The sequence below is a fragment of the Nannobrachium achirus genome, assembly GCF_963921795.1.
Source record: "Nannobrachium achirus genome assembly, chromosome: 1".
NCBI lineage: Eukaryota > Metazoa > Chordata > Actinopteri > Myctophiformes > Myctophidae > Nannobrachium > Nannobrachium achirus.
In genome coordinates, this window is record NC_137810.1 from 30663866 (window position 1) to 30691088 (window position 27223).

The 27223-nt window shown below is 44.1% G+C and overlaps 2 protein-coding genes across 8 annotated transcripts in view; both read left to right on the forward strand.

The window, feature by feature from the left end:
- The window catches only part of pde4dip (phosphodiesterase 4D interacting protein), a 106323-nt gene that overhangs the window by 46948 nt on the left and 32152 nt on the right, over nt 1–27223 (forward strand). For all 7 annotated transcript variants that reach the window (XM_080730271.1, XM_080730269.1, XM_080730270.1 and 4 more), the window contains exons 4-20: nt 4603–4713; nt 7154–7230; nt 9956–10079; nt 10175–10326; nt 10524–10638; nt 13727–13780; nt 19909–20046; nt 20276–20395; nt 20672–20764; nt 21629–21838; nt 22207–22365; nt 22655–22759; nt 23012–23149; nt 23403–23582; nt 24557–24751; nt 25221–25484; nt 25703–25868. In XM_080730271.1, coding sequence (XP_080586397.1) covers nt 4603–4713; nt 7154–7230; nt 9956–10079; nt 10175–10326; nt 10524–10638; nt 13727–13780; nt 19909–20046; nt 20276–20395; nt 20672–20764; nt 21629–21838; nt 22207–22365; nt 22655–22759; nt 23012–23149; nt 23403–23582; nt 24557–24751; nt 25221–25484; nt 25703–25868 — 2401 coding nt within the window. The remainder of the gene's footprint in view (nt 1–4602; nt 4714–7153; nt 7231–9955; nt 10080–10174; nt 10327–10523; nt 10639–13726; nt 13781–19908; nt 20047–20275; nt 20396–20671; nt 20765–21628; nt 21839–22206; nt 22366–22654; nt 22760–23011; nt 23150–23402; nt 23583–24556; nt 24752–25220; nt 25485–25702; nt 25869–27223) is intronic.
- Nucleotides 17269–18576, forward strand: LOC308299563 (uncharacterized protein; the record flags this gene model as incomplete). The annotated part of the gene is made up of 1 exon (XM_080743360.1): nt 17269–18576. The coding sequence occupies one exon, from the start codon at nt 17269–17271 to the stop codon at nt 18574–18576; it is 1308 nt and encodes a 435-aa protein (XP_080599486.1).

A 27223-nucleotide genomic window follows, 5' to 3' on the forward strand; every position in this document is an offset into this window, starting at 1 on the left:
AAACAAACACACACCACACCACCCATCTTGTTTCAGAATGCCTAACGTCATGCTAACAGTTACAGTTATTATTGTTTTCATCAGATTGTCATTGATTCTGATTCTGATTCACACCATGTTGTATGCCCAGGCCCACGGTCACATTGGCCAAGCTTCACAGAATGCTTGATGAAAATAGCACTGCTCACTTCTAGGCCTGTCCTCTAAAAATCGACGAATCGACGCGTCGCTTTAAGCCCCGGGAATCGACGCCAATTGTTTGAGTCGAGGAGTCGAAAATATATAGTTTTTTTATATCACCAGTTGGCCTACTACTGCGGTGCACTGCTGGACTGGTGTCATGTACTTCCAATTGAGAGATGTAGCAATTGGCGAACAGTTATTTATTGTCTCGCACCAGCGTAGGGGTGAAAGTGAGACGGAACGGCCAGAACCGCCGCATCGTTAAAACATTCGGAGCCGGGACGGTGTTCCGTTAAGAGGAGAAGCACGCTGTCAAAATCCCATATTAAATAACCTGCCACAGCACAAACGCACGTCCATGAAGTAATTAAACAATCTACTAAAGTCAAATTAACATACACAAGTGTAGGCTACTAGTTACATTTTCTAATTAAAGTGCTTCTGAATTGTTCCAGTGTTGTAAGTAATCCATGATGATGTTTGTTTCGCTGTGTTTGCGTCCATGACATATCCACACTGCTGGCTCTAGCGGGAGCTGTGCCTCCCGCTGTTTATGATCCGTTTCTGAAATTAATCCGTTCTCGACACTGACTCATTACTCTGTCAGTGATCGGTGTCCCGCGACTGTGGACTGGATCCCATCGTTCATTTAAAAGAGCCGTTCAAGAGAGCGGAATCGTTCGCGAATGTCTCATCTCTACTGCACGGCAGTGCCCGCTGCCGAGACGGGGCAGGGTTGAACAGCGGAGATGTCTTATTTGTTTTAACGGTGTGTTGTACATTGCTATGCACTATGCAGATAACGTTTGTGCTCACGCACCGATATCACCGAAAACACTGTGTATTCAATTCATCTTAATGTATTATTGTGTTATGTTGATGTGGACGTTTAAAGCAACACTTTTTTTCTTCTTTTTTTTTTTACACAAAGTAGACTATAAAACGATTCGTCGACGCGTCGGAATGAACCCCTCGACTCGAGTCGACTTCAAAAATCCCGAGTCGAGGACAGCCCTACTCACTTCACACTTTTTTTTTTTTTACTACACCGATTCAAATGTTTTATGGTCATGAATCCCTGAAACCATGAAACCAAGCCTGGATGGCTTGGTTCCAGGCTTAAAATAATTTATAGAAATATTCTTTGGAAAAATCAATGGGTCTGTGGCACCACAAAATTGCTCTATAATTCCTTTCCATGTGGATTGGTTAGAGCGTGAGAGATTTCTCTCTTCAGTCCTCAGCTAGTCGATGACGATGTGTGCGTGTTCAATATTCATAAAGTAAAATCACAGGATAGTGGGATCAAAAGCAACTGGTTAAAAATAAATATACATTATGGTGTGTGTGTGTGTGTGTGTGTGTGTGTGTGTGTGTGTGTGTGTGTGTGTGTGTGTGTGTGCGTGCGTGCGTGTGTATGCGCGCGCGCATGTGTGTGTGTGTGTGTGTGTGTGTGTGTAAAATATGTCCACTTGAATCAGAGGTCTTCTCATACTAACCGTTTCAAAAAAACACATGACGGCCCAATAATCTTTTCTAGATGGGGCTTGGATAGACTACTGTGGTCAGTGTGTTTTCCAGCTGCCAAATTAAATGTTATTCATTATTGTCACAGAGAGTACATTTTTGTTCACTCTCAGCTCTCGGGTTATTGGCTGTTGACTAATGGCTCTGAATAATTTATTCAGAGTTTTTCCAACATTAACGCCTTGTGTGGTGAGTGTGATGCTGGGATGAGAAGTGCTGTGCATGTATGGTGTGCCACGTGTGATACTGGAATGAGGTGTGCTGCAGTTTGTGTGTGATGCTGAACTGAGTGTAGTGCTGCTGCATAAGCACTGTTAAGAAGGATTGTCATTGATAATCCACGTCTTTCAGTCATTGATTGCGACCGTAGGTCGCAGTTAACTATGAAAACCGGCACATCTTGTCTGCGTATCCGGCTATCCGCGTATCTCTGTAGGTCACGCCTGACACTGTGGTTCCCCTGACACATCACTGTGACCTCACAGGTCTATCGGTGACATCACGCTCTGGCTTCACTGTGATGGAACAAAAACAGAATCCCTTTTATGCCCATATATGGAGTTCCCTGATGTCATCAATATTAAGCCCATATCTAACAGGACTTCATATGGGAATGCCCATATACGGAGGCCACACCGGCCACATACCACACTAACAGAATCCATACGTATAGACGGGTTTCTGGTCCACGTTACACTGATAAAACTAGATGCGTGCGAAGGGTCCGTACTAAAATTAGCCAATGAAACCAGCGCTTCCCAAAACAACAGGTTTGGGGATTGGACGGAATTGATTACATGATACAGTCAGATGTGCTTTTAGTATCAATGTTTGTAAACAAGAAACCCGTCTATATGGCCAAGACAGATGGCCAAGACAGCCCATATCTGTGTGGCTGGTTCTACAGACAGGGATCTCCATGTATGGGCATAAAAGGGTATGATGTCAGATGTCATAGACATCTTAGGACTTTTACATATCGAATAACTGAGTAAGCATGTTTGGGCTCTCACAGCATATCTCCATATACAGTACATGGATATCCATATATGGGTACCAGGGGTCTCCATACTGTATATGGGTAACTGGTCCGATATACGGTACATCACTGGCCAGATGGCAAAGAATTGGCGCAACCTCACCCTTAGGGCAAGGTCGCATCTTACTAGTATATATTTACTAGTTGAAGGTATTCTGACTGTGAATTCTGTGTGAACTGTGTGTGTGTGTGTGTGTGTGTGTGTGTGTGTGTGTGTGTGTGTGTGCGCGCGCGCGTGCGTGCGTGCGCATTCGTGTGTGTGTGTGTGTGTGTGTGTGTGTGTGTGTGTGTGTGTGTGTGTGTGTGTGTGTTTGCATGTGTATACTTGTACTTGTATTGTACGTACTGTATGCAAGATCCAAAGCTGTCTGATGAATCTTTGTGTTTGCAATGGTTTGTGTCTTATGTATACAGTATGCAAAATGTGCATTCATTTATATGCTTGTGTCGTTTAGTCATTTAGTCAATCTCTCCATGTGTCCGACTCCAATACATGGGGCAGCCCTGCACATGTGATCACAGTTTCCCAGTCCAGCGTTCCACAGTGACAGCCGTGGGAGGGGGGTACTATAAATAGTTGTGGATCACTGCAGTTCTCTGAGGTTTTGAGAGTTAGATTTCCATAAGCTCAGGTGATAGGAATAGGAGAGTGGAGCTATAGCGCCACTCCATGGTTTGTCCGTCTGTCCGCTCCCTTGTTGACAAACAAGGACACCTGTGTGCACACAGTACACATGTGTACTGTCTATCTATAGTGTTTTGAATGAGTATGACCCTCTTTCATAGGTGTGTATGTGTAATTGTGAACATGAGAGTTATTGATTAGTACATTATTACTTTAAAGGTAGGAGGAGCTTCACCAAAACTGAAACAGCTTTTTCTCCTCATAGGAGATAAGGCTGAAGTCCAAATATGGACCAAACACTCTATAGTAACTAGTCCTATCAGAACATCGACCCATTTTGTTATTATTTGAATTAAATGAAATCACTTACCCTACCTTTAATGAATTATATGACTTTGGCCTAAACAGGCCCTTACACAAAGACAATGTACTGTATATGTCACACTAGTCTTACAACCTATTCCCAAATTCTTTACCAAGAGCGGTATTGAACATGAACATGAACCCACATTGAACTTGAACATGAACATGAACATGGGTTGCAGCAGCTGTCATTCCAGGCCTGAGTGGATTCTCTTTTTGGAGACACACCATGAGAGGGAGCTAAACAGTTGTGTCCTAGGCTTTAGATCAGTGTTCAGCAGTGTATATGAGCATAGAAGACATCCTCTACTCTCTCTTTGACTACTTCACTGTCCAGACAACATGCAGGACATGTCGAACATGCACCCCCCAGCATTCATGAGTTTGAATGTTGTCTACTCATCAACAGTAGACCAGCATATTTGCCTGTTATCTATCCACTCTCTCCACATCACCCTCTCTCTCCAGTCTCAGATTCTTGGCGTGACTTCCTGGTGGTAAAAAAAGAAACATCCAAGAGTCACCTCCCTCCCCCCATAATCCACTACTGCCCATGTGCCCCCCCTGACCTTCCCCCATTCACTCCACCACATCCAAACTAAATTTGACTGGCAGTCCGTTCTTCGGATTGTCGAGGAACGACAGAGAGCTGAAGTTTGCTCTCTACACCTGTTATTTATTTTATACATTGCATTGTTAGAATTGTAGTTTTTTGTTTGCCTGTTAGTTAGTTTCTTCTTTAGCCGTGCTTCGACTACTACGATGCTGAATGGGTGCTGAATGGGGGGCGGTGAAGCCCCCTGCTAAACACGCACCCGGAGACATGTCTAACGGTGGTTGTCCTGGTTATCGTACTATCTCGCAGCATCTCAATGACCTGAAGAAGGAGAACTTCAGCCTGAAGCTGAGGATCTACTTCCTGGAGGAGAGGATCCAGCAGAAGTACGAGGAGAGTGGCGACAATGTGCACAAGAGGGTGAGAGATGCTACTGTTGTGTATTTGTGTGCATGCATGTACAGTACTGTATTCATGTATGTACATGTTGTATTATGTTCCTTAGTGAGTGGTTTGACTGTATAATGTAGTATATGCATGCATGCATGATGCTCAGTAAAAGAAAAATGTCGAAACCTTTGGAAAAGGAAGATGCCACTGAGACATTGTTGCGTACAGTATATGAATGCAGTATCTTGCAGCAGCATGTCAACAACACACAGATGCTGTGTGCAGTGCAGCTCTTCTCTTGTTGTTAATCAAGGCTGTAGGTCTGTAAGGTAAGGTATCCATCCCTACAGCAGGTCCCAGATCTGTTTCTGAGAGCCCACACGAACGGCCAGTCATATAGCTCTGCCTGTGCTATCAGAACAGAGGGCCACAGCAATCCTAGTGCTGATAATAAAATACAAATAACCATAATATGTTACTGGATTGGTAACCAGCATACGGTATGATCAATTCATGTACACTTGTTAAACAACATCAGCAAATTGCACATTTTGTGTACAATGAATGAAATTATGGAGAGTGGAGACTAGTCAGGACTGACTGAGAAGGATAAGGTGACAGCAGCTGTAGCAGCTGCTGTCTGGGCCAGGAAAGCCAGCCAATTGGATTTCAGTAGACACCACCAATGAGGCTATAGTACCTCTGGTGAAACTCTTCATTGCCAGGGACATGATCATCTTTGTGTCTACTTCTCCGACCGCAATGTACACGCTCTTTCCTGTACCATCAAATGCATTCCAGTGCAGCCCGCCTAAATGTGCTTGTTTACAGTTCACCCGAAGATTCTGTCACCAATTTTCTCAAGTTCAAATGGACAACGAAGACCATTTCTCTCCTGGCTTCATCTGAACATTAGCCACTGGCAGACAACCAAGGCCTACGGCCTGTCTATGCCAGTACTAAATAAAGACATACTGATTTAATATCCTCCATCCACATGAAGCTAATTAAACTCAGATTATTAGTGTGTGAATGATACAACCACACAAGCAGTGGGTCTGAGTTGAATGATCGACCCTGTGCTCTGTGTCACAACGCTGGCAACATCATCTCTGTGTTAATGTCTTTGCCCTTTCTTGACTGACAACCCAGAAGCAAAGACCATCTGTGTTGTGGTTATGATGTGTTTATGTTATCAATGTTTACTTTCTGCTCGCATAGAACATAGAAACCTTGAGTTTCCTTGGTGACAGCATGGACATGCATGGACATGACTGAATTATCTGGATTGTGTTTTATCACGACACCATTATCCATTCAATGGTATCCATTTGTTAGCGTTTCTCATGACAGGGTGATTCTGCCGTGCAGAAATTTGGTTTGATTTGCAGTTACATTCAACAGTTTATGAGCACTGTCTGGGGTTTAGTTTTGGGGAAATTAGCTAGCTCATTGTGCCAACCATAGTGTTAAAATTATCCTAGCGCATTCTGAAAGAGAAAACATGGTCTGATCTGGATCAACATTTTGTACAACTAGGTGAGAAAAATATATGGGTAAACTAATAATAGATTCAGTGCATGGATTCAGGCAAGATAATAATAAAGGTCAGAGTATTAACAGGGACTAACAGAGTAGTAGTCATGGTGCCCTTAACGGGCTGACCTCCTTTTTTATTGGTAATTAAAAACCCAATGACCTACATTATGTTGGCCAAAACCCCCCAGGCCTTGAATTATTGTACGCATGCATGCGCCTGTAGACTTGGTTGCATTACACATCACCAGTGCGCACATGAAAGCGTGCCAGTATGTCAGCGAATGTGCTTTACTATATATACACAGTATACAGTATATACACATAAACATGAACCCTCGAAGTTCACCAGTGAACCACCGCACAGTAATTCTAGTCTCGCGGTGGCGGCACACATTATATGGTCAATCCATCATCCCCACAGGGCAACACCTAAACGTGAGCTGACAGATGCAGTTCTAACCTGCTTGTTGCTACCTTATACTCCAGTCCAGAATGTGAAAAGTAGTCATGTTGCTGTGTGTAGGGGTAGGGGGAAGAGACGGACCAGCAGGTGTTCATATGCCACGCTCCTATTTATAGGCTGCGCGCCGAGAGATATGGGTCTCTGGCACGTGAGGTTTAGGAAACCCACCGCTCTGTTTTCAGTATGACTTCTAGTGGTGCTCACACAAGAGAATAATGGAAAGACAAAACAAAATCCACTGTATTTAAAGAATAACTCAAAACATTGTAATATGTTTCCTTTTTGAAAAAGGATTTAGATATACCTTGAACATTTGTATACATATCACATATTCCATACAGTACATAACAGCCCCTATACACTCTTTCTTTCCAGAACCAACTCTCATAAATACATGTTTTGCCCAATTCAGACTATATGTGTTTTTTAATTGTGCTAATGAAACTCTATACCTTTTTTTGTTTTTAGAACATAGAGCTGAAGGTTGAGGTGGAGAGTCTGAAGAAAGACCTGCAGGAGAAACAACAGCTTCTGGATGATGCTCTGTGAGTACTTTTCCTCTTCCTGTCACCTACATAAACAACTTCTCTGTGATTCAAATAGCCACATGCTCCTACACATCTTCTTCAGCAATGCTCTAGTTCACAGCACTTTACTGTCATAAACCTTAGAACTTTAGAAATATGTCTTTAAAATATTTAATGCCCAAGTATTTTTGTTGAGAAATCCAACCGCCCCAGAACTGTAAAACTGGTCTCATTTATACATCGCCAGACTACAGCCTGCTCTTTAAGGCAGATCCTGCACACTAAAAACCTAAGTTTAAAAAAGGACCTGCAGGGACCTTTCAGAATTAAATTGGAACTCTGGATTTGGCAGTGCAGCTGCCCTGGGGGTCCTCAGCATCTCAGCACACACTGTAGCCCCGCTGCCCTGCAGACTAGCTGTCAGAACACAGCATAAGCCCAGTGGAATGCCATGTAGGGAGCTACCACTGAAGTGGGCTTGTGGACGGTTTCAGGATGTGAGCAGGGGATATGAAGGGAGGTGAAGAAAGGAAAGAGTGAAAGGGGGAGTACAGAGGAGAGAGGAGGCAGAGTATTGCCTGTAGTTTTGTTCTGCATGGGTTGGGGGTCTATGGAAAGGAATTGACAGGGGTGTTTGGTTGGGCGGGGGCAGAACGATAATGGGAGAATGCAGAGAGGATATAGGAGGAAGGAGATTATGTTGTGGTTTGTTGTGCTGAGTCCAGCACTATCTGAGCCCCGGCACCTGTTTATGAGACAGCTGTGTGTAGGGATGGGACTATAAGCGATATTATCGTTTATCGTGATATAAATCACTCAAGATAATCGTATCGTGGAGATTTAATTTATCGTGATTTCGTCCTCCGTCATGCACCCTCTATAATTGGTAAAAGGTACTTATGATATACGTAATTTTATTCACGAGTCTCGTCCACTGCACACTGCCTATGAATCTATGGCCCACAATCAAGCTGCCTGCTGTGTCCACTTGAGTCAGTCATCCACATTAAAGAATGTGGTGTTGCCTGTCAGAGAGTCTGTCAGTGAGTCATTGTGGTCAGCTGTCTGTCTTTGAATCAAAGCACACATTTGGAACCAACTCCTCCAACTTAAATATACACAGCACATAAATATGAGTGAGAGAGGGTAAGAGAAGGGATTTCATTTTGTCCATTCATTTGTCTGTTAATCTTGCACTGCGTAATGCATAAAGCAGAGATTTAAGTTTGCATTATGACAAATTGCAGAGCAAATCAACCTCCACCATCATATCCTCTGGCGTGTTATTTGATTGATTATTATCCTAACTTATGGAACTGGGCACAAGCTATTTATTACTTCACTTAATCAAGGCTGTGAACAGTTTTGGTAAATTATTAGTTCAATTCATCAGTTTAGCACTTTGTCAAGACAATGAAAAGGGTCTGGAATTCTAGTGCCCCCCCCCCCCCCCCCCCACACACACACACACACACACACACACACACCCCTCTCTCTCACTCACTCTCTCTCTCTCTCTCTCTTGGTCATACCGTTCCATAAATAAACTGCCTGACCACTGTTTATCATTAGAGTCATTAACGGAGGCTGGACTGATAGATGTGAGGTGGAAAAGCATTCTCTCTTGAGTATGACCCTCTGGTTGGCTGTTTAGGCTGCAGTCCTTTAGGTGCTGAGTAAGGAGTAGTGACAGAGTTTCTTTACTATAATGACCCTTACTTTACTCCACACAGGAGGTCAAGATTACCCTTTTTTCAGGAGAGTTCGGGAAAGTTCAACCTATTTAAGTGTTTTCATTACTTGTTGATTATTTACAGCAACAGATGACGGGGGACAAGGAATGTTGCATAGAAATATTTGCATTGTGTGAATTACCAGATTTCAAACGCATTACCGTTTTGTAAGTGCAGCTTACTATACTAATTTAATGATGGTTAACTCAAAAATAATATTGAGTAACCTATTTTTAAAGTAATTGACTTGACAACCATGCTAGGGAGGAAAGGAAATGATGCCCCTGTGTTCACATGAAACACAGAGGACTTTGCGCTGGGATCTATAATCTAAATATATACAAACTTTCTTGCTGACTTTTCTGTTGGTATCTATATCATAAGACACCATAAATAGATGCGCCATGGGTAATTGACACCCTGACCAACTAATAGGTTTGCTGGCTAAGTGACCGGGCTTCAGTAAAGGATCAATGTTTATTGTTTGAGGGGAAATGAAATGGAATCCACTTCCACTTAGGGCTTCTTTTTGAGCGGTGGTCACACCGTCTCCATAGCGTGGCCGTGTGTGTAGGTATGTTAGTTTGTTTGTATGTGGGTGGGTCTGTATGTAGCCTCAAGCCTGTGTAGTACCTTTTCTGACCACACATGTTAAGGGAGGGGCGCTGTTGTCCAGGCCACACACACACACACACACACACACACACACACACACACACACGGGGGGGGGGGGAAACCACCGCTCAGTTCACACGGGTGTGATTTTTTATGTATATTATGTATTATTGAGTGGCTTTTGGGTTTCCTGCAAGCCAAGGACTTAAGACGTTTCCCACAAGATAATTTCAGGGTAATTCTAAAATGACAACTGATACATTTGTTGATGTGCTCATTTGTATAGATATTTCATTGTAATGTAAAAATTTATTTTTGATCATGTCATCCAATCGTTCTACGTACGTATGTTAAAGGTCTTACACGCTTTTTATTTGACCACTTTATGCCTTCAGGTCCACGGCAGAGACCTTATCCAATCAGAATGAGGAGGAGTTGCAACATCGTTTGGCAGAGAGGCAGGAGGAGATCAGCCATATGCAAGAACTCCTGGAGACCAAAGTCCAGCTGTTGCAGGAGGTACAGTACACACCCTGTACACATGCTCACATGCAAGCATCACACATGTACACATACTTAATATTTACACTTTTTTATGTTCACACTTACTGTAGGAGGCCCAGCTAGCGAGGGCTGATGCTGAGAAGATGGCTTCGCTAGCAGACTCAGAGTCTCAACGCTGCCTGGCCCTGGAGAGACAGATGGTGGAGAGGATGGAGGAGTGTGGAAGCTTACTCAATCAACACACCCTGGCTGACAAAGACAGGTGGCTAACAACATGTCCATGCTACTGAAGATATTATCCTTGTGCAATACAAATCATTAGCACATTAATAATTGTAACAGTGCTTACGTACAATCAATTTTGTGTGTCATGTCATGTGTGCTGCATTTCTGTGGAGCTAACAGGCATTTCCTCTCCCTCCCTCTATCTCTCTCTCTCTCTCTCTCTCTCTCTCTCAGGATGATGGAGGAATTGACTCAGGAGAAGAGTTCACTATGCCTCCAGGTCAGGGAGCTTGAGGTTAAAGTTCATGGCCTGTCCTCGTCCCTCCAGAAGAAAGAAAGAGAAGCTGAGGTAATATAATCAATAAAACATATCTACAGTATACTTGTATACACTGTATACATTGTTTTTTTTTTTAAATAATATGTTTATTACATTTTTAAACATACATTATTTAGACAACAACAACACTATACAAGAAAAGGAAAAAGAGACAAACAAACTGGAACAACAAAACCAAAAGAATAATAATCATAACAAGCTCAGGCAATAACATGTAGAATGGAAAAATGAATCCATGATGAGCGAAGCAATCAGTCCCCAGCCCCCCACGACCCCCTCAGAGTGGAGAGGGCAGGCACCTGACCCAGATCGGAACTAGATTCACCGAGCACAGTTCAACATCAGTCGAGAAATTTCAAGACAAGTGAAACAGCGACAGATAAAAGTCAAGGCCGACAGGGGAACCCTTTAAGCACAGCAGCAGACAGCGTGGGCCCGATGAATCTTAAGTAGGGGTCCCAGATTTTATAAAAGGCGTCTATCTTGGAGTGTAACATACATGTTATGTATTCACAAGGAATACAATCCATTATAATATTGTGCCATGATTTTTTGGAAGGAGCAACATCCTTGATCCAAAATAGGAGAATATTCTTCCTGGCAGCGAACGTTAACACATTGAGTAGCCTCTTATGATTGGCATTGACAATATGACCATCTGGGAGACCAAGTATAAGACACAAGGGGTTTGGTTCTATGGGGACACCGAAAATGGTTGACAGTTCTGTTACGACATCAGACCAGTAGTTCTGGAGCTTCACACATGACCAGAGACAATGAACGTAATTACCGAGTTCTGTTTTGCATTTGAGGCAAAGTGGGGACACGCTAGGATCCATTTTGTTTTTAAGGACAGAAGTTATATGTATACGATGTAATATGCGGTACTGTATGGATTTAGTCCGATTGCAGACAGAAATCTCCTTTGCATACGTCCACATTTCATTCCAATCAACATTATCGATAGAGATGTTGAAATCTTTCTCCCATAACTGTTTGACAGCATGGGAGTTTGTGGAGGAATTTGAATTCAGTACTTGGTAGAAAATAGAGATAGGAGGTTTTTAGCCAATCGGAGAGAAATGGCAGCGCCGTACATGGCAGCAGCCGTGCACCAAATGCACAAATACATTTCGTTGTACTGTATTGTTACAATGACAAATAAACAAATAAACAATCTAAAAAAAGAAAGAGTCCTTTCCACCTGCCACTGTATACATTGTTAACAATGCTTTAGAATCTACGTACATACACACACACGCACACGCACACACACGCGCGCACACACGCACACGCACACACACACACACACACACACACACACACACACTAAAATCTGCAGTGTTCATTTATACATGTGTAAAGCCATGTTTTCATTGCAGTTCCGGAATTTTCCCGGCAAAATAAATAATTATAATTAGCATAACTTGCCGGGAGTTTAGTTTTTTTGGGTGTTTTCACATGCCCTCATCGGCAGCAAAAATACTGGTATCGCTCGTTTTCACTAAGCCATTGTGACGGCATGAAAACCAGTGTTGGGCCAGATTTTGCGAGAGAAATAAGCAACCAGGTGTACGAAAATAAGCCCCAAAAAGTATTATCTAGCCACACGAGCACTTTAAAACCATACGCATCGCCGCATCAGCTACTTGAAAATTGCCAATCTACAAGCTCACAACAAATAAACCGCAACCAGCCACTATCAATACATACAAGCAACTTTACGGAAATCAAGACCAGAGTCGCTTATAATTAGCAGACATGGCAACACACGGACTGAAAGACCTGCAAAAAACACACGCGGGCTGAAAGACCTGCAAAAACAGTCTCCCCAGTTCGGTTTGGTGCGTCTCTTCTCTCTCTCACCCTGAACGCTACAAATGGATTTAACAAAATATTCTTCATGCAACAACACATAAGGTTCAGAAAGGATCGCTCATGCGTTATGCAACCTGTTGGGGGAAATCTCGCTCTTAACAGCGAAACGCTCCCCCCACGCACTTGTGGCTTGTGGGCTTGTAGATTAGCTTCTTTTTCACGCGTCACTGTAAACGATGGATGACCATGCAGACTCGCTGCTCGCTGCTCTGTAAAACACTTTTAATCATGCAACGAGGAGAAACTATTAACTAATGATGCAGCTCTTTGAGTTGGTAAAGATTCCAGCTTTCATCACAACATTATGAGCGCATCGCATCCCGTCTCCCGTTCTCCAGACCGGACTTGTATCAAAACCCACACAGTTTAATTTAAAATAGGCTATAGAATACAAATAAGTTTGATCCATGATCTAGCAAGCTTGCATTTCTCAGCCCCGCGGCCGTATAGGCTGGAGATTGTAGAAAGAAATAGAATGCTGTCTTCTGTATTTAGGTATTTTGCCGTCAAATTTCGGACCCCAAAACTGCCGGAAGACAAAATAAGTGGCCGTTTTCACATGGCGTGAATTTCAATATTGCGGTCATTTTGGAAAAAACTTCCAGAAGTTTGACTCAGTGAAAACGGGGCACAACTCTGAGATTGTACAAATGTAACCGAAGGACTTGTTAGTGTGTACTGTCAAATCATAGACTTGTCCACACATATGATACATCTATGTGACACCTAGTCATGACTTATAGGACCACAAGGTTCTGAGTTGGAACCAGCCGTGCACGTGAGGCGCCAGTCTACTGTACACACTGCCAGCTCACCAGCTAACCCCAGATAGGCCAAGTGGTTCACATATCTGACTGTATTTATAAACATAATGTGGGTCAGTGGAACCTTGATACTCACAGCAGAGCAACACACCTCCCTGGAGATAAAACACACATGTTCTGTACTAGCTGACAAGGACAGCTCAATGCCTGTACAGTATACATGGTTTTGAAGCGTTTACTCAGCGTTTACTTAGCTTGATTGTAATTGTACTGACATGATGACAAGACAATATGAAATATTGACGCCTAGCTAATTGGAAATGTTAGAGAAAACAGTTGATCAGTTCACAAGTCCCCTTTTATGACTTTTGAATAAATGTATTTGTTTTAGTTTTACTGTAATTACTTGCCTGTGTAGTCAGTCACTGAATACTTCTTAACCCCCCCTCCCACAGTTACTGCGGCGTGACCTGGGTCGGGAGAAACAGCACATCCAGACAGAGATGCAGGTATGAGAAGCACTGACATTATAAATCTATCTGCACCCTGCAGTATATCAATTACTATACTGTATTCTCATTATCACACTTTTACACTTCTTTGAGTCTTTTGAATGAAGAGCAGCAGGTAAATGTCCATGGTGGTTACTCTGACTTTGCTCTTTGTAAATCACTGTGGGATAAAAGAATCTTCTAAATGCTTATGTTATCGATTGTATTTTATGGTGACTTAACTTCCACAAGTAGAAGACATTTCTGTAACTAACACAGGAGCTAAAGATATTGTTGAATGGACATGCAGTACCGGTGCTTTTGCCGAAGCAAATATCAACTGAAACACTCGGTTTTATTTTATACACCTGCACCACATGACTCCCAACATTGCCCTGTAGCCCTCTGTTTACATAATGGACAGTTTATGGGCGGATTGCTCCATCTAGTGGAGCCAAATGCGCACTGCAAATATGTACTGAATTTATACAGGCACAAAATGTACACAAGCTTAGTTTTCTCTTCTCTTTGTCATTCTCCACTTTATTATGGAAAGTGATGCAAGCCCTAGCTGTTTGGTTAGAAACACTAAATGTACAATATGTCAAAATATATGAAGGGGTCCTATTGTCTGGGAAATCACAACCACTGGGATATATATTATTAACTTGTCCTCAAATCACCTCACTGCTCCGTTAACACATCCTAATATTAGGATTGCAATCTCTCTCTCTGCTAGCTTGCATCGTGTTGTGGCTAATTAAAGAATCCACACACATGTGCACACACACGCATGTACGCAGGCAGGCAGGCAGGCAGGCAGGCAGGCAGGCACGCGCGCACACACACACACACACACACACACACACACACACACACACACACACACACACACACACACACACACACACACACACACACACACATCCCCAGCATTGCCTCACTCCCCCACTGACGACTGCTGTTATTACAGTCACATCTCTGTCTGGCTGTTAAACATAGAAACTGACTTCACAGAAGCCTGTGATTTTCTTGTTAATACATAAGGCATTAGTCGTTTACTTGACATGCCAGCATATGAGACACCACAAGAGGATGGAAATCACAGGAGACACACTCATCTTTCTCTTTCTGCCTCTTTTGCTTTCTCTCATGTCACCTCTCTGCTATTCCTGTCACTTGGGGAGAAATAAACAGAGTCTGACATGCAATCAAGTCGACAGTATTTGGTGCTCCTACCTGATTAGGATTAATTGATATTTGATTGCGTGTCTCGTTAGTACCGATGGCTGTTATGGTGTTGTGTCTCCCCGAAGTCAGTTCTTTACTCCAGGGTGACAAATGTAGACACGGGGCTAGAGGAAAAGAGAGTGAGAGAGAGAGAGAGAGAGAGAGAGAGAGAGAGAGAGAGGGAGAAACCTGGAGGGGTCTATAGTACACACACCCAAGGGAAAACAAACTACATCTCAACGTGGTTGTATCAACAAGTCTCCAGCCAAATGCAATGGCCAAGGACCAAAAATGAAGATTCATGTGTTTCTGAGCGCATGGAAAAGGCTTGGCCTTCAGTGTCCAATGTCCATGCATCAAACCTCGCTTTGTAATGAGGGATGACTCGTTTTCAGCAGTGTCGTTCGAGAATCACTCACACTGTTAATGGCGAAAACGACATGACCTTTTTTTTCTCTCTCTCTTAAGAATGTGGCTTTTGGTCCAGATGGTTGCATGCAACGTCATGTGATTCACTGATTCCTTTTAACAACAGTGCCCCCCACCCCCACCCCTTCAGTTTAGTTTGTTTGAAATGCATGTGAAGGCCAGATTAGGGGTGGTGTCCATGGGAAATTCTTGCCCTGGGAAAAGCATGAACTCATTCTAGAGAGACAATGCAGTGAAATTAATGAGCCCTGATGGAGAAGATTTATGGCTGTTTTATTTCACGTTTGTTTGGCATATTTAGCCCATAGGGAAGTTAAGTGAATTACCTAGAATTGTCATAAATCTAAAAAAAAGGGGGGGAAAAAAGAAAAAATTCTACAGTACATGGACTTGTCTGTGTGTAGTTGGTGACTGACATTGAAGCCCCTGTAGGGAAAGCCCTAGAATAGCCATAGGCCTACAAATTAAATGTAGCCTAATAGCGGTATATATCACATCCATTCTACGGCCACAGCAGGGAGCTGCGTTTTAGACTAAATACACTGGACACTGAATAATTAATTCACTGGATGAATAGGCTACACATTGAATTAATTCTCTCTCAAGGATTAAAGAATATAGCCTTGCTTTTCAAGAAAACAGCAATAAATATCTGACTGCAGCTTTAAATTCAATGCGGACTGGGGCGGGGGGTGTCGATGAATGTGAAATTAAGATGGTATTCTTCTTTTTAGCATCCGGGTATTGGGGGGGGGGGATAAAAATACAGTTCAAGCTAAATGTTTTACTAATGATAGCTGTGCCTGTGTGACAGACAGTGTGTAGTCTGTTTTCAGACGGACTCACACGGCTAGTACTCGGGGGCAGCCCGGGATTACCAACTCCCCCCTATTCGCAGGGAAATGGTACGCTCCAGGGTGGTTGCGCTTCTGTCAACGTTGCCGTGTACCGTGTGTTTGGAATGCACCATTGTTAAAGCCCATGGACATGTCCATGTCCCATGCTGTTCTGATGAACTGCCGCTATTTAGAAGAGCACGGAATACGACCGAGTCTCCGTCCGGTGAATATGTCATAGCCGGAGATTATGTCGGAGATTTATTTATTTCTTTTTGTCCGGCGATTCCGCGTTCGTGTCGGATTATAATAACGGCGATGCTGTTATCTAACTGTCTCTTCTTCGACATTAATCAATGACAGTCTTTGGCAGAAAAAGCGATGCAACGTCGAGCTCGGATTTATTTAAAGGGACGTTGTTTTTTCAGCGACTACAGTTCTGTGAAAACGATTGATAATGCTATTCGGTAACATTGTAACGTTAAGGAAGATGAAGAGCGTGACACTTGAATGGTTTCACATCCGCTATGCGTGGAAACGATGCGCTTCTTCGATGAATTGACAATGAACCCATGTAGATGATTCTGATGATTCTGGCATGATTATTTTGTTGAAAGAAGAATTGGACTCTGGACATTGTGGTCAGCGATCTCCATCATACGCAGGCTATTATTATTATTGTTGTTTCTAACGATCAAAAACCGCTGCCAAGCCACATTTCCTCTAAATTGCAGAGTACAGCAATCTGTCTCCTCATTCCAAATATTCTGACTGCACTTGTGGTTGTCAGCCAAGGATATAAAAGTGACTATTTCACACACCTGCACAAAGCTAGTCACAGAAGTACTGTGACATCGCATCCATATTCTTCTTGTGTGCCTATTTTTTTGGTAATTTGTACCACAATTAAGTCATTTTATACACATCTTTTTTTAATGACCAATAAACGGTCCCTCAACTAGGCCACACTTGAAAATAAACTTGCATTTGTGACAAAGTGCCCATTGTGTGATGCACGACGTCATCAGGATGAAGGAGGTGTGCCGAATCTGCGCCCGGGAGCTTTGCGGCAACCAGCGCCGGTGGATCTTCCACCCGGCCTCCAAGCTCAACCTGCAGGTGCTGCTCTCCCACGCTCTGGGCCACGAGCTCGTCCGGGACGGCCGCGGCGAGTTTGCCTGCTCCAAGTGTGCCTTCATGCTGGACCGCATGTACCGCTTCGACACGGTGATCGCCCGCGTGGAGGCCCTGTCTCTGGAGCGCCTGCACAAGCTGCTGTCGGAGAAGGACAGGCTGAGGCAGTGCATCGGGGGTCTGTACCGCAAGAACAACACGGGGGACACCGATGTCCGTCTGCCCGGGTCCGACACGGCAGGAGCAGGTACTGAGGACTCTCCTGTGGTGGATCTGTCAGCCATACAGGATGCCAGATACACTGAGATGATCCAGGAAGATCTGACCTACTCTGAGTATGAGTCTTGGGCAGATCAGGAAGACCCGGCATTAGACCCTCAGTCCCAACACCCTCCTGACCACCAGTGCCAGGGATCAGAATCCCACTCAGGGCAGAAGCCAAGAAGCTGCAGGAGGTGCACCACTCTCCGTGTGGCTGATTCGGACTATGAGGCGGTGTGTAAGGTTCCACGCAGGGTGGGCCAAAGGAGCACCTCGTGCGGACCCTCCACCCGCTATTCACCCACTGCCACAGGGGCAGAGGACGCTCCCACAATCTCTGAAGTCGTCGAAGCCGCCCCCGTCATCACGGCGTCGCCCACAGCTGGGCTAGAAAATGACAAGACCCTATGTGAGAGGTCAACCCTCAGCCTGACATCATCTGTAGAATCCCTCGACACCGCTGTGGATATGACTTGCCTTTCCACCTCCCACAAAGAGGTGGAGGAGGTTGAGGCAGAGGCAGAGGCAGAGGCAGAGGGAGAGAGAGAAGAGGTTCCACCAAGCAGGGAACTGCTGTGGGGCAACCCTCCAAGCGAGAGCTCTCTCTGTGGGGTTGAGCAGCTACTCGGCCTGTTTAGGGGATGGGAGTACAGGCCTGTTAAGACCCCACGGGGCAGTAAACTGCCTGTTCTAGTCAAAGCTAAACTGGAGCAAGGCCTCTCCCTGTCTCTACCCATCCTATTCAGGACTCCCTCTGGAGGGATCCTGACCTGTGATCTCTACTCCCACCACAATGTGCCAGAGTTAGTGACCCCCTCCGCTCAGCAGGAGCTGCACACAGAGCTGGCGAAGATGGAGGAGCAGTGGTTCGATGACTACGTACAATGTGGGCCTTTCCGCTTCCAGCAGGTAGCTAGCTATTAACCGCAGCTAGCGGCTACCTGGGGTTCAGTGGGCTACACATGATTTTACCCTGTAGTGGTATTTAACCAGGAACCAGGGGCTTATTAAGAAGACATATAGCCTGACAACGCTTGATGGAGGGAACTATAATAAAATTTTGATCTTTCAAAATTTGAATATAATGTAGGCCAGGGTTCCCCAATTTGTTTCCCCATGGGCCAATTTATGTCTAGATTGTAGACCTAGCAGAAGTCATGTTTAGAAAAGCTCTACATAACTTTGTTGAAGGAGAACAAACAACTATTCAACATTGTGTGTGCCTTCCATTCACAGAATGAATGAGATCGAGCTTCCTTTGTGTGGCTTATTTGCTTATCATTTTTTTCAAGCTCAGCACAGTTGCTTCCTTCATTAAACTCAATAGGAAGCATAACCCCCCATCATCGTTCTCTTAGCAACACTTCTATTGCCATGGGAACTGTCTCCAAGGTCTGCAGCAGTGCCTCTGCTCTGTACACAGGCTCAGCTCAGCCTGAGCTGGCTCCATAACTTCCTTTCATCATGTTAATGGTTAGCCTGAATGGTCTGCCTGCTAGGCGTACAGCAAATACACAATGATAGTCTATTAAATGTTTGTTTGTTGTCTATTATTTTGCAAGTAAGGGAGTCTTGTGAATGGCTCTGTTATGCCTGTGTGTGTGACTGTGGACATGTAGAGCCAAGTCACTAATTTGTTGCCTTACGCTCATTTAAAACAGCTTAAGTGACGTAATGAATACTAGAGCATTGTGACATTAATTATTAATGTGCCCTGAGTGCTGATCTTTCAGCTTGATACGCAGGGCTGGGAACAGCATGTAGTTAACAGCGTTCAGCTGGACTTTGTGTCTTCTCAGGTTAATATGTTTACATCACATAGATTAAGTCATAGTTACTTTAAACAGTCAAGCTTAATTTCTTTCATTCTTTCTCTCCTCCGTTGCTTGCTTTTTCTAACTCCTCACGCTTATGTATGCTATTAATAGAGGCTCATTGGCAGAATATCGCTGCACAAATCTGTAAAAACAAAAACAAGGAAATCGACAACGTGCTGCCGTGGTAACAGGCACTTCCTCAGGAAGTCATCCAGCAGTAGTCTGACATCATCACTTTCCACTCTCTGCGGACTGCTGTTCCCTTTCGGTGGAGTGGACGTGTGGCTATGTCTTTCTAGTGTCTCCCTCTCTTGCCCTAGTGTTGTGTTGTGTATTATTAACCACTAGTATAGGGCATAACTGGTTAATATACTGTACACTGTCTAGATCATGCAAATATTTATGTACTAACAAGATACTTTGTGTGTGTGTTTTGTAGAAGCAGATTGAGGAACAGCAGGGTCAGCTGAATCAGTATGAGAGTGCTGCAGGTCAGTGTGTGGGTGAACTCCAGAAGGTCCAGGATCAGGTCCACTCCTTGCAGACCAAGATCAGAGAGAGTGAATCCAGGAACCAGGTATCAGTCACCTCCTCCACTCAACTCCATACAGCCCATACAGCTACATTTCTTTCATCCCCAAACTCCTGATCAAATGACACGCGCGCACGCACGCACGCACGCACGCACGCACGCACGCACGCACGCACGCACGCACGCACGCACGCACGCACGCACACACACACACACACACACACGTACACACACTTCTGCCCCATTTGCTAAAACATGTGTGTGCATATGTTAGAAACTGCAGGTGCGTCTTGGAGAGATGGAGCTAGAGCTGAGGTCAGCGAGAGAGGAGGCCCAGAGACAGGAACGCAACATCCAGAACCTCTCTGATACCATCAACACCAAGGAGACGGAGGTAAGGAGGGAGGAGAGGGGAGGAATGGATGGATGGATAGACGGATGAAGAGGAGGTATGGGGGGTAGGAAAATTGATGGGAGGATGACGATAGGGAAGGAGAAAGAGGATAGAGGTACAGGGATGAAGGAATATATGTAGAGAAAATGAGAAGAACAAAGAGAGACGTTCACTGATAGAGATGACAGGGACCAGCGTGATTCTTGCATTAGTTTGTATGTGTAGGTGTGTATCTTTTCTCAGAGTGTGTGTGTGTGTGTGTGTGTGTGTCCGCAGGCTGGAGAGATGTACAACGTGATTGAGGAGCAGAATAAGATGCTTTGTTCTCTCAAAGAACTGGCCAACAGGAACCAGCTGCAGCACCTACAGGTGAGTCTTTAACAACTGTCCTCATATTCACATACTGTAGTTATTTTATTACACAGGTTGTATGTATTGTTACTGTATACACAGTCTCTCCAGGGAACTAGCTAGTATTACCCTTAATGATGAAACAAAAGAGTTTAAAATCAAAACAAAATTTGGCACACATAGTGAGATTTCAAAGTGCCAGTGTTGTCACAATTATTACATAATCGTCCAATCGCAATTATTTGAGGTAATCGCGATTATTTTGCATAATCGTCATAATCGTTTCCATGTTGAGAAATGTTAATATAGTTTCAAACACTTTTAAAAAGTAGTGGAAATAGCAGATCTACAAACTCACAACGCGTCGCATCGTGACACGTTGTGAGCTTGTAGATCGGCTATTTCCACTATCAATGTTATTTTTTAAGTATAAAGTTGTAAAATATGCCTGTCATTTCTTTGTATATTTAGGTTATGTGTCATATCTACCATGTGCAACTTCAAAGCCTACAAGCCAAACAAAAATGTAATTGTCAACGAAAAAACACAATTAAATCGTTAATCGCAATTATTTGAGCGACAATTAATCGTCATGTAAAATGTCATATCGTGACAGCCCTAGCCAGTGTTTGACAGCCAAGAGCAACCGATTAAAATGTTGTGGTTGGAAGCCAGAGGGGAAACAATACAAGATAGAGAAAATACCCCTGAGCTCAAGTCGCCTTTATCGTCTCGAGGTCTGGCTGGCCTCATGAGACCAGCAGTACATAAGACCCACTGTCATCGGTCCACACACTCATTCTGTGCACTCCTTTCTATTCCATCTCTGTCCTTCTCTTGACCCCACCCCACCCCCCCAATCTGGCTCTTTATCCTGCCCAGGCATCTGGAGCAGAAAGCATCCGAGGGCAAGGCGAGGTGCTGGGTCTCCAGGCCTCTCTCTTCCAGGCCCAGCTGGAGCTGCAGGCTGGTCAGCGGGCCCAGAGCCAGGCCACCAGGACCCAGGAGGACCTGAGCCGTGCCCTGCAGCGCCTGGAGAAAGACCTGGATGTGGCACAGCAGCACAGGAGGGAGAGTGAGAGACACAACCAGGTTAGTGGGAGGAGATTGTGTTTTCTTACCTTTTGGTTGTTGGTAAACAGTAGTGGTATGCAGGAGTTGAGGAAAGGTGTACAGCAATTATATAGTGTGTCAGTTTACTTATGTGTGCCTTCTTTAACATTACTTTCCTTTTTAGATTAAATATTGCAGATTACATTTTTTACATCTGCAAGTACACAAGTGTGTTTCAGTTTCAAACATCAAAATAACATTTTCTTTGTTTTGTTTGGTGTTTCAAAATGTTGCCTCAATGGGTGAAAGTGCTCAAGGGGTGAAATTTCATTTAATCGTCTCTGACTTTGAAAGCCAGGCTTATATGAAGTATGAACGTTTATAAAGGTGGTTGGCCTCCTTTCCAGGAACTGCAGTTGGCTCTGGAGATGGCACGCGCTGCGCTGCAGGAGAGAGATGAACAGCTGATAGACAAGGAGGGAGAGAGACGGATACTGGAGGAGGATGCACAGAAGACCATCCGAGACCTGAGGAGTTCACTGCAGACCAAAGATCAGCTGGTGCAGGTTTGTCACACAAAACACCCTACAATATATACAATCACTACACATGATACACAAACGTGCACGACATACATACAGTACACACGTTTGAATTATGTATGCATGTGTAAATTAGCTAATTGATCACAGCGATGTATTGTAAACTATTTCAGCTAAAAAGGAAAGATCCCATGGGATGGGTTGACAGCAACTCACAGGAATAAACTGATGTTTAAGTGCATATGTGAAGTTTGCAGATACTTACAGTACAGTACACACACACACTCACTCACTGTAATGTTTTCTCCACCAGGACTACTCAGAGTTGCTCGAACAGCAGCATGATCCAAAGGAGAAGAGAGACTCTCTGCTTCAGAAACTCCGTCAACGCATCAAAGACAGAGACAAGGCCCTGGAGGTGCTCAACACACACACACACACGCACGCACACACGCACGCACGCACGCACACACGCACGCGCCCACACACAGAACAATACTCCACTATTTATCAATACTCACAAATCATAATCTGATGATAACCACCTGTCCTGTCCTGTCCTGTCCTGTCCTGTCCTGTCCTGTCCTGTCCTGTCCTGTCCTGTCCTGTCCTGTCCTGTGCTGTCCTGTGCTGTCCTGTGCTGTCCTGCTCTGTGCCATGCTGTCCACAGCGATCGGTGGATGACAAATTCCGCTGTGTGGAGGAGAAGGCAGAGGAGGGTCGTCGCCTGCAGCTGCTACTGAGGGAGAAGGAGAGAGACCTGGAGAGACAACGCTGTGTCCTCAACAACAACGAGGAGACCATCACTGTGAGGACACACATATACCATGCATACATATGCAGTCAACAAGCCAACCTTTATAATACACACAATGAAAGGATTATCCTCAGCGTTTCAAACATTGAGTTTGAAACGCAGAGGAAGGCCGACGTGCCGATCTTTTCCTAGCCTCTCAGTCCTCTGATCAACAGTGGTTTAATAGTGTTTTGTTTATTCAGACCAGCCTCTTCTCTATCTGTATGTAACCTTCGCGCGCGTGTGTTTGTGTGTGTATTATCAGAGCCTGGAGATGCTGTTGCGTGGTAAGGGTCTGGAGTTGGAGCAGGTGGGTGAGGCGTGGAGGAGTGCACAGCGGCTCCATCGTGAGAGTGAGGAGAGACAGAGCCGCTGTCTGAGAGAGAGAGACGTGCTCATCAGCCAGCTGCAGACCGCCCTGCACACTCGCACCAAGGAGGCAGAGGTACTGTACACACATGGACCCAACTATCTTGTATATCTGGTTCTCTCCACACTTTTGTGACACATCTTTTAGTCACTTTTATAGAGCAAGAGAGACTATTATTATTAGAAGTAGTGTGGGGCGCCTGCTGACCTAGCGGTCAGGGCTTATGCCAAATAGGCTCTGATGCCTAACAGCGCATTGTGGGTCCCAATCCCTTTAAAAAAATCCCTTGAAAAATATCTTAACTCATTGAGTGCCAATCCCGAACTAGTTCGGCTTTATTATCGTATCGCAGAGTGCCGATCCCGAACAAGTTCGGCTTTAAAAAAAAAAAAAATTTTTGAATTTTTTTTTTTGAATTTTTTTTTTTTTTTTTGACCCCATCAGATCTAGTGAACATGATTTCAATCGCGATTTTGCATGTTCCACCCCCATACAACCCCATCTAACATACAGGGCAGCCATGTTTGTTTACATAACATGTAAAACATAATGGCGATTATCTCAAGAATGCCTGAACGGATTTCCAATCGGATTTTTTTGTTTGAAAGCTGTGAACAAACTGCACAAATCCACTCCAATGCAATCCAGGATTGCATTGGATTTTTTAGAGCTCATTCTTCTCTGTTTTTTTCCCATGCATGAGGTGTGCAAGGTTTAATCATGGCTAAGTTGACGAAAATAAGGCTTCTAAAATGCTTGGTAGCCAATAGCTAACTTCAAGCTAACTTCATCCTCTTCCTGTACATGCACAAAGGAAAGTGTTCAGGCAAGTCATGGCTGCAGGGCTTCTGCATATACCAGCATATCTCTATGGGATTTTCTATGGCCACTGGGCGCCCTCTAGTGGTGAAAGGGGTGGCACTAAATGAGTTAAAAAGAAAAAGTAGTGTGACTAAATAAAAATAATGAAAATCTGATATATTAGCTATATGTCACATGACAAAGTTTATATGTTTATAATACGATCTCCCTGCTTCTTCCCTGTGCAGGATCTGCGTGGCTCCCTGCTGAGCCAACTCCAGGCAGGACCTCGTGACGTCCTGGAGGAACTGAGGGCCCGTCTCCAGCTCAAAGACCGCCTGTTCCAAGAGGTGCTGTCAGACCGGACCCGGCAGGCCCAGGAACACCAGGCGCAGGTCCAGGACCTGCTCAACACCATCGGTGCCAGGGACCAGTACATTCAGGTAGTGGACATGGAAGGAATTAGAAGTGAATGGGGCTCTGTGTGTAAGTAGGAGGTACAAGATGTAAACTGTGCTTCACACATGTTTAAAGCGACCAGATCAACACATAAGTAAACTAACATCGCTTACCTGAGAATTATGATTGTAACACCATAAAAAATACTACTGATTTGACATGATTTAAAACTACCACAGTTAAAAGCTGCACTATGTGATTTTATAGATCTGCTGTTTCCGATTTTGGTGTAGAGGGAAAATAGAACGGGACCAACTATAAGAAAAGATAGGACCCTAGTCAGCAATGTATACTGTATATGTCTTAAGTGGTTAAAATGTGTTCTGGCATCTTTTACATCCACTGAAACACTTTTACATCCACTGAATCCACACAAGATGCCCTTTGGTGATACTTATGTCCTAGCATGTCTGAAGATGTCTCTAAAAGCCCCAACCTGTGTGTCCTCGTCAGGACTCTGCAGGGCGGCTGGGTGAGGTGATGAACGAGCAGACAGGGAGGCTCCAGGAGCTTCGCAGACAGCTTACCTCTGGTCCCCAGCCGGCAGGGCCCGGCTCAGGCTCTGTGCCGGGGTCCAGCGTGGAGCTCCAGGCCATACAGGAGGAACTGTGTCTGGCCATGAGGAGGGAGAAGGAGGCCTGGGAGGAGAGCAGGAGTCAGGCCGCCAGGCTGGACGCTCTCACCAGGACACTTCATGTCAAAGAAGACGTCATCAAGGTATAAAATGGCTGTGTGTGTGTGTGTGTGTGTGTGTGTGTGTGTGTGTGTGTGTGTGTGTGTGTGTGTGTGTGTGTGTGTGTGTGTGTGTGTGTGTGTGTGTGTGTGTGTGTGTGTGTGTGTGTGTGTGTGTGTGTGTGTGAACCGCTTCAGGAATATCTTTTGTAGTTTTGTTCATAGCAGTGTTTAAGAAAAACTATTGTGTGTGTGGCCTGTAGGGCTTCCAGAGGCAGCTGGTGGAGCCGGCAGCCCTTCCTCTGGTGGAGAGTCTGACACAGGAGATCCAGGAGCTGAGGGAGAGGCTGCTCCAGCAGGGCCTGGCCCCAGCCAGAGGCCCTGCCCTGGGCAGAGACAGGCTCAACCACAGGCTGCCTGAGTTTGGAGGTGGGCATCAGAGAAGCATGGGCCAGTATCTTTAATGACGTGTTCCCCCGCAGGAGGTCTGGAGCATGCTGGTGGTCCTAACGCATTTCAAATGAATTTAACACGTGGAACTTTTTAAGTGTCAACATTAACAAACAAAAAAACTGTCAGTAACCTAACCTGGGCATCTGCTAGGATAAATACACACGCACACACACACACGCACGCACGCACACAAGGTAAGATGGTGTGTGGTGGCGAGTTACTAATTCATATTTAACCCACGCTGTGCTAACTGGTGTGGGAGTGGCGGCAATTGTTTTGTTTAATTTGTTATTTATAAATCAGTGCAATATTTTATAGAATGACTTTGTGTGCAATCAATTTTGTTTATTGTTATTGTGATCAAAATAATTTCCCTTGTCAGTTAGGATACTGTGTTTTTATTATGTCATAAAATGTGGCTATTTAATAGTTAGAGTGTATGTGTGTGTGTGCCTTTGCATGTACAGTACAGTAGCATTTACTGCTTTATATTTGCTTTATAATGACATAGCTATAATATTAAACTTCTGTTCAGCTTTATAATGTAGAAATTACATTTTAATATAATACTACTGATATAGTATAGGAAATTACTAGGTGAATGTTGCTTTCTGTGTGATGTATATTGAGATCCATTGCAATTCTGCAAACATGAATTACTATCTTGCATTATAACATTTGCCTTATAAAATTGAGCGCCGCACTGAAGCACAGTAAGTACAACTCTGAGGTACTGAAAGGATACTGAAAGGACTTTTGCTGAAATTGAGGAATGTCAAATGTACATTAAATGTGTTTACAATCTCCTTCTGTTTTGAGCAACATGAACATGTGATATTCTTCTTCACAAGTTCTAAGCACATTCCGGTCTGATCTTTACATGTTTTTGACCCACTCAATAAATCATCCTACAGGACTCTTAAACTTTGTGTGCTGCTGTGTAGCAATTCAAGAGTTGACATGGTTCAACTGCCCCTCTCACATTTTCCCATCTGAAGATGGGACAGCCCTTTCTATGGTGCAACACAACCAAGCAAAATCCTCAGTGTTCACTTGTGACCTTTAAGTGTAAAATGTCCACTTAAAGGTCAATTTGCACAACATACTGCTTAGGTGCTCACTTAATGTTTACAACACTCACATTGCTTTACCGCCTACCGTAGTTATATTCACTTTCTGTGTAGATGTGCACGACACAGCATAAGTTAAAGTAATCACACAAAATAAACTGTGTGTCTAAGGATATTTACTGTAGACACACAAAGTACTTGAGTATTCATTGGTGAAGGAATACATGCACCCATCTTATATGCTTGCTTGCCTGCATGCAT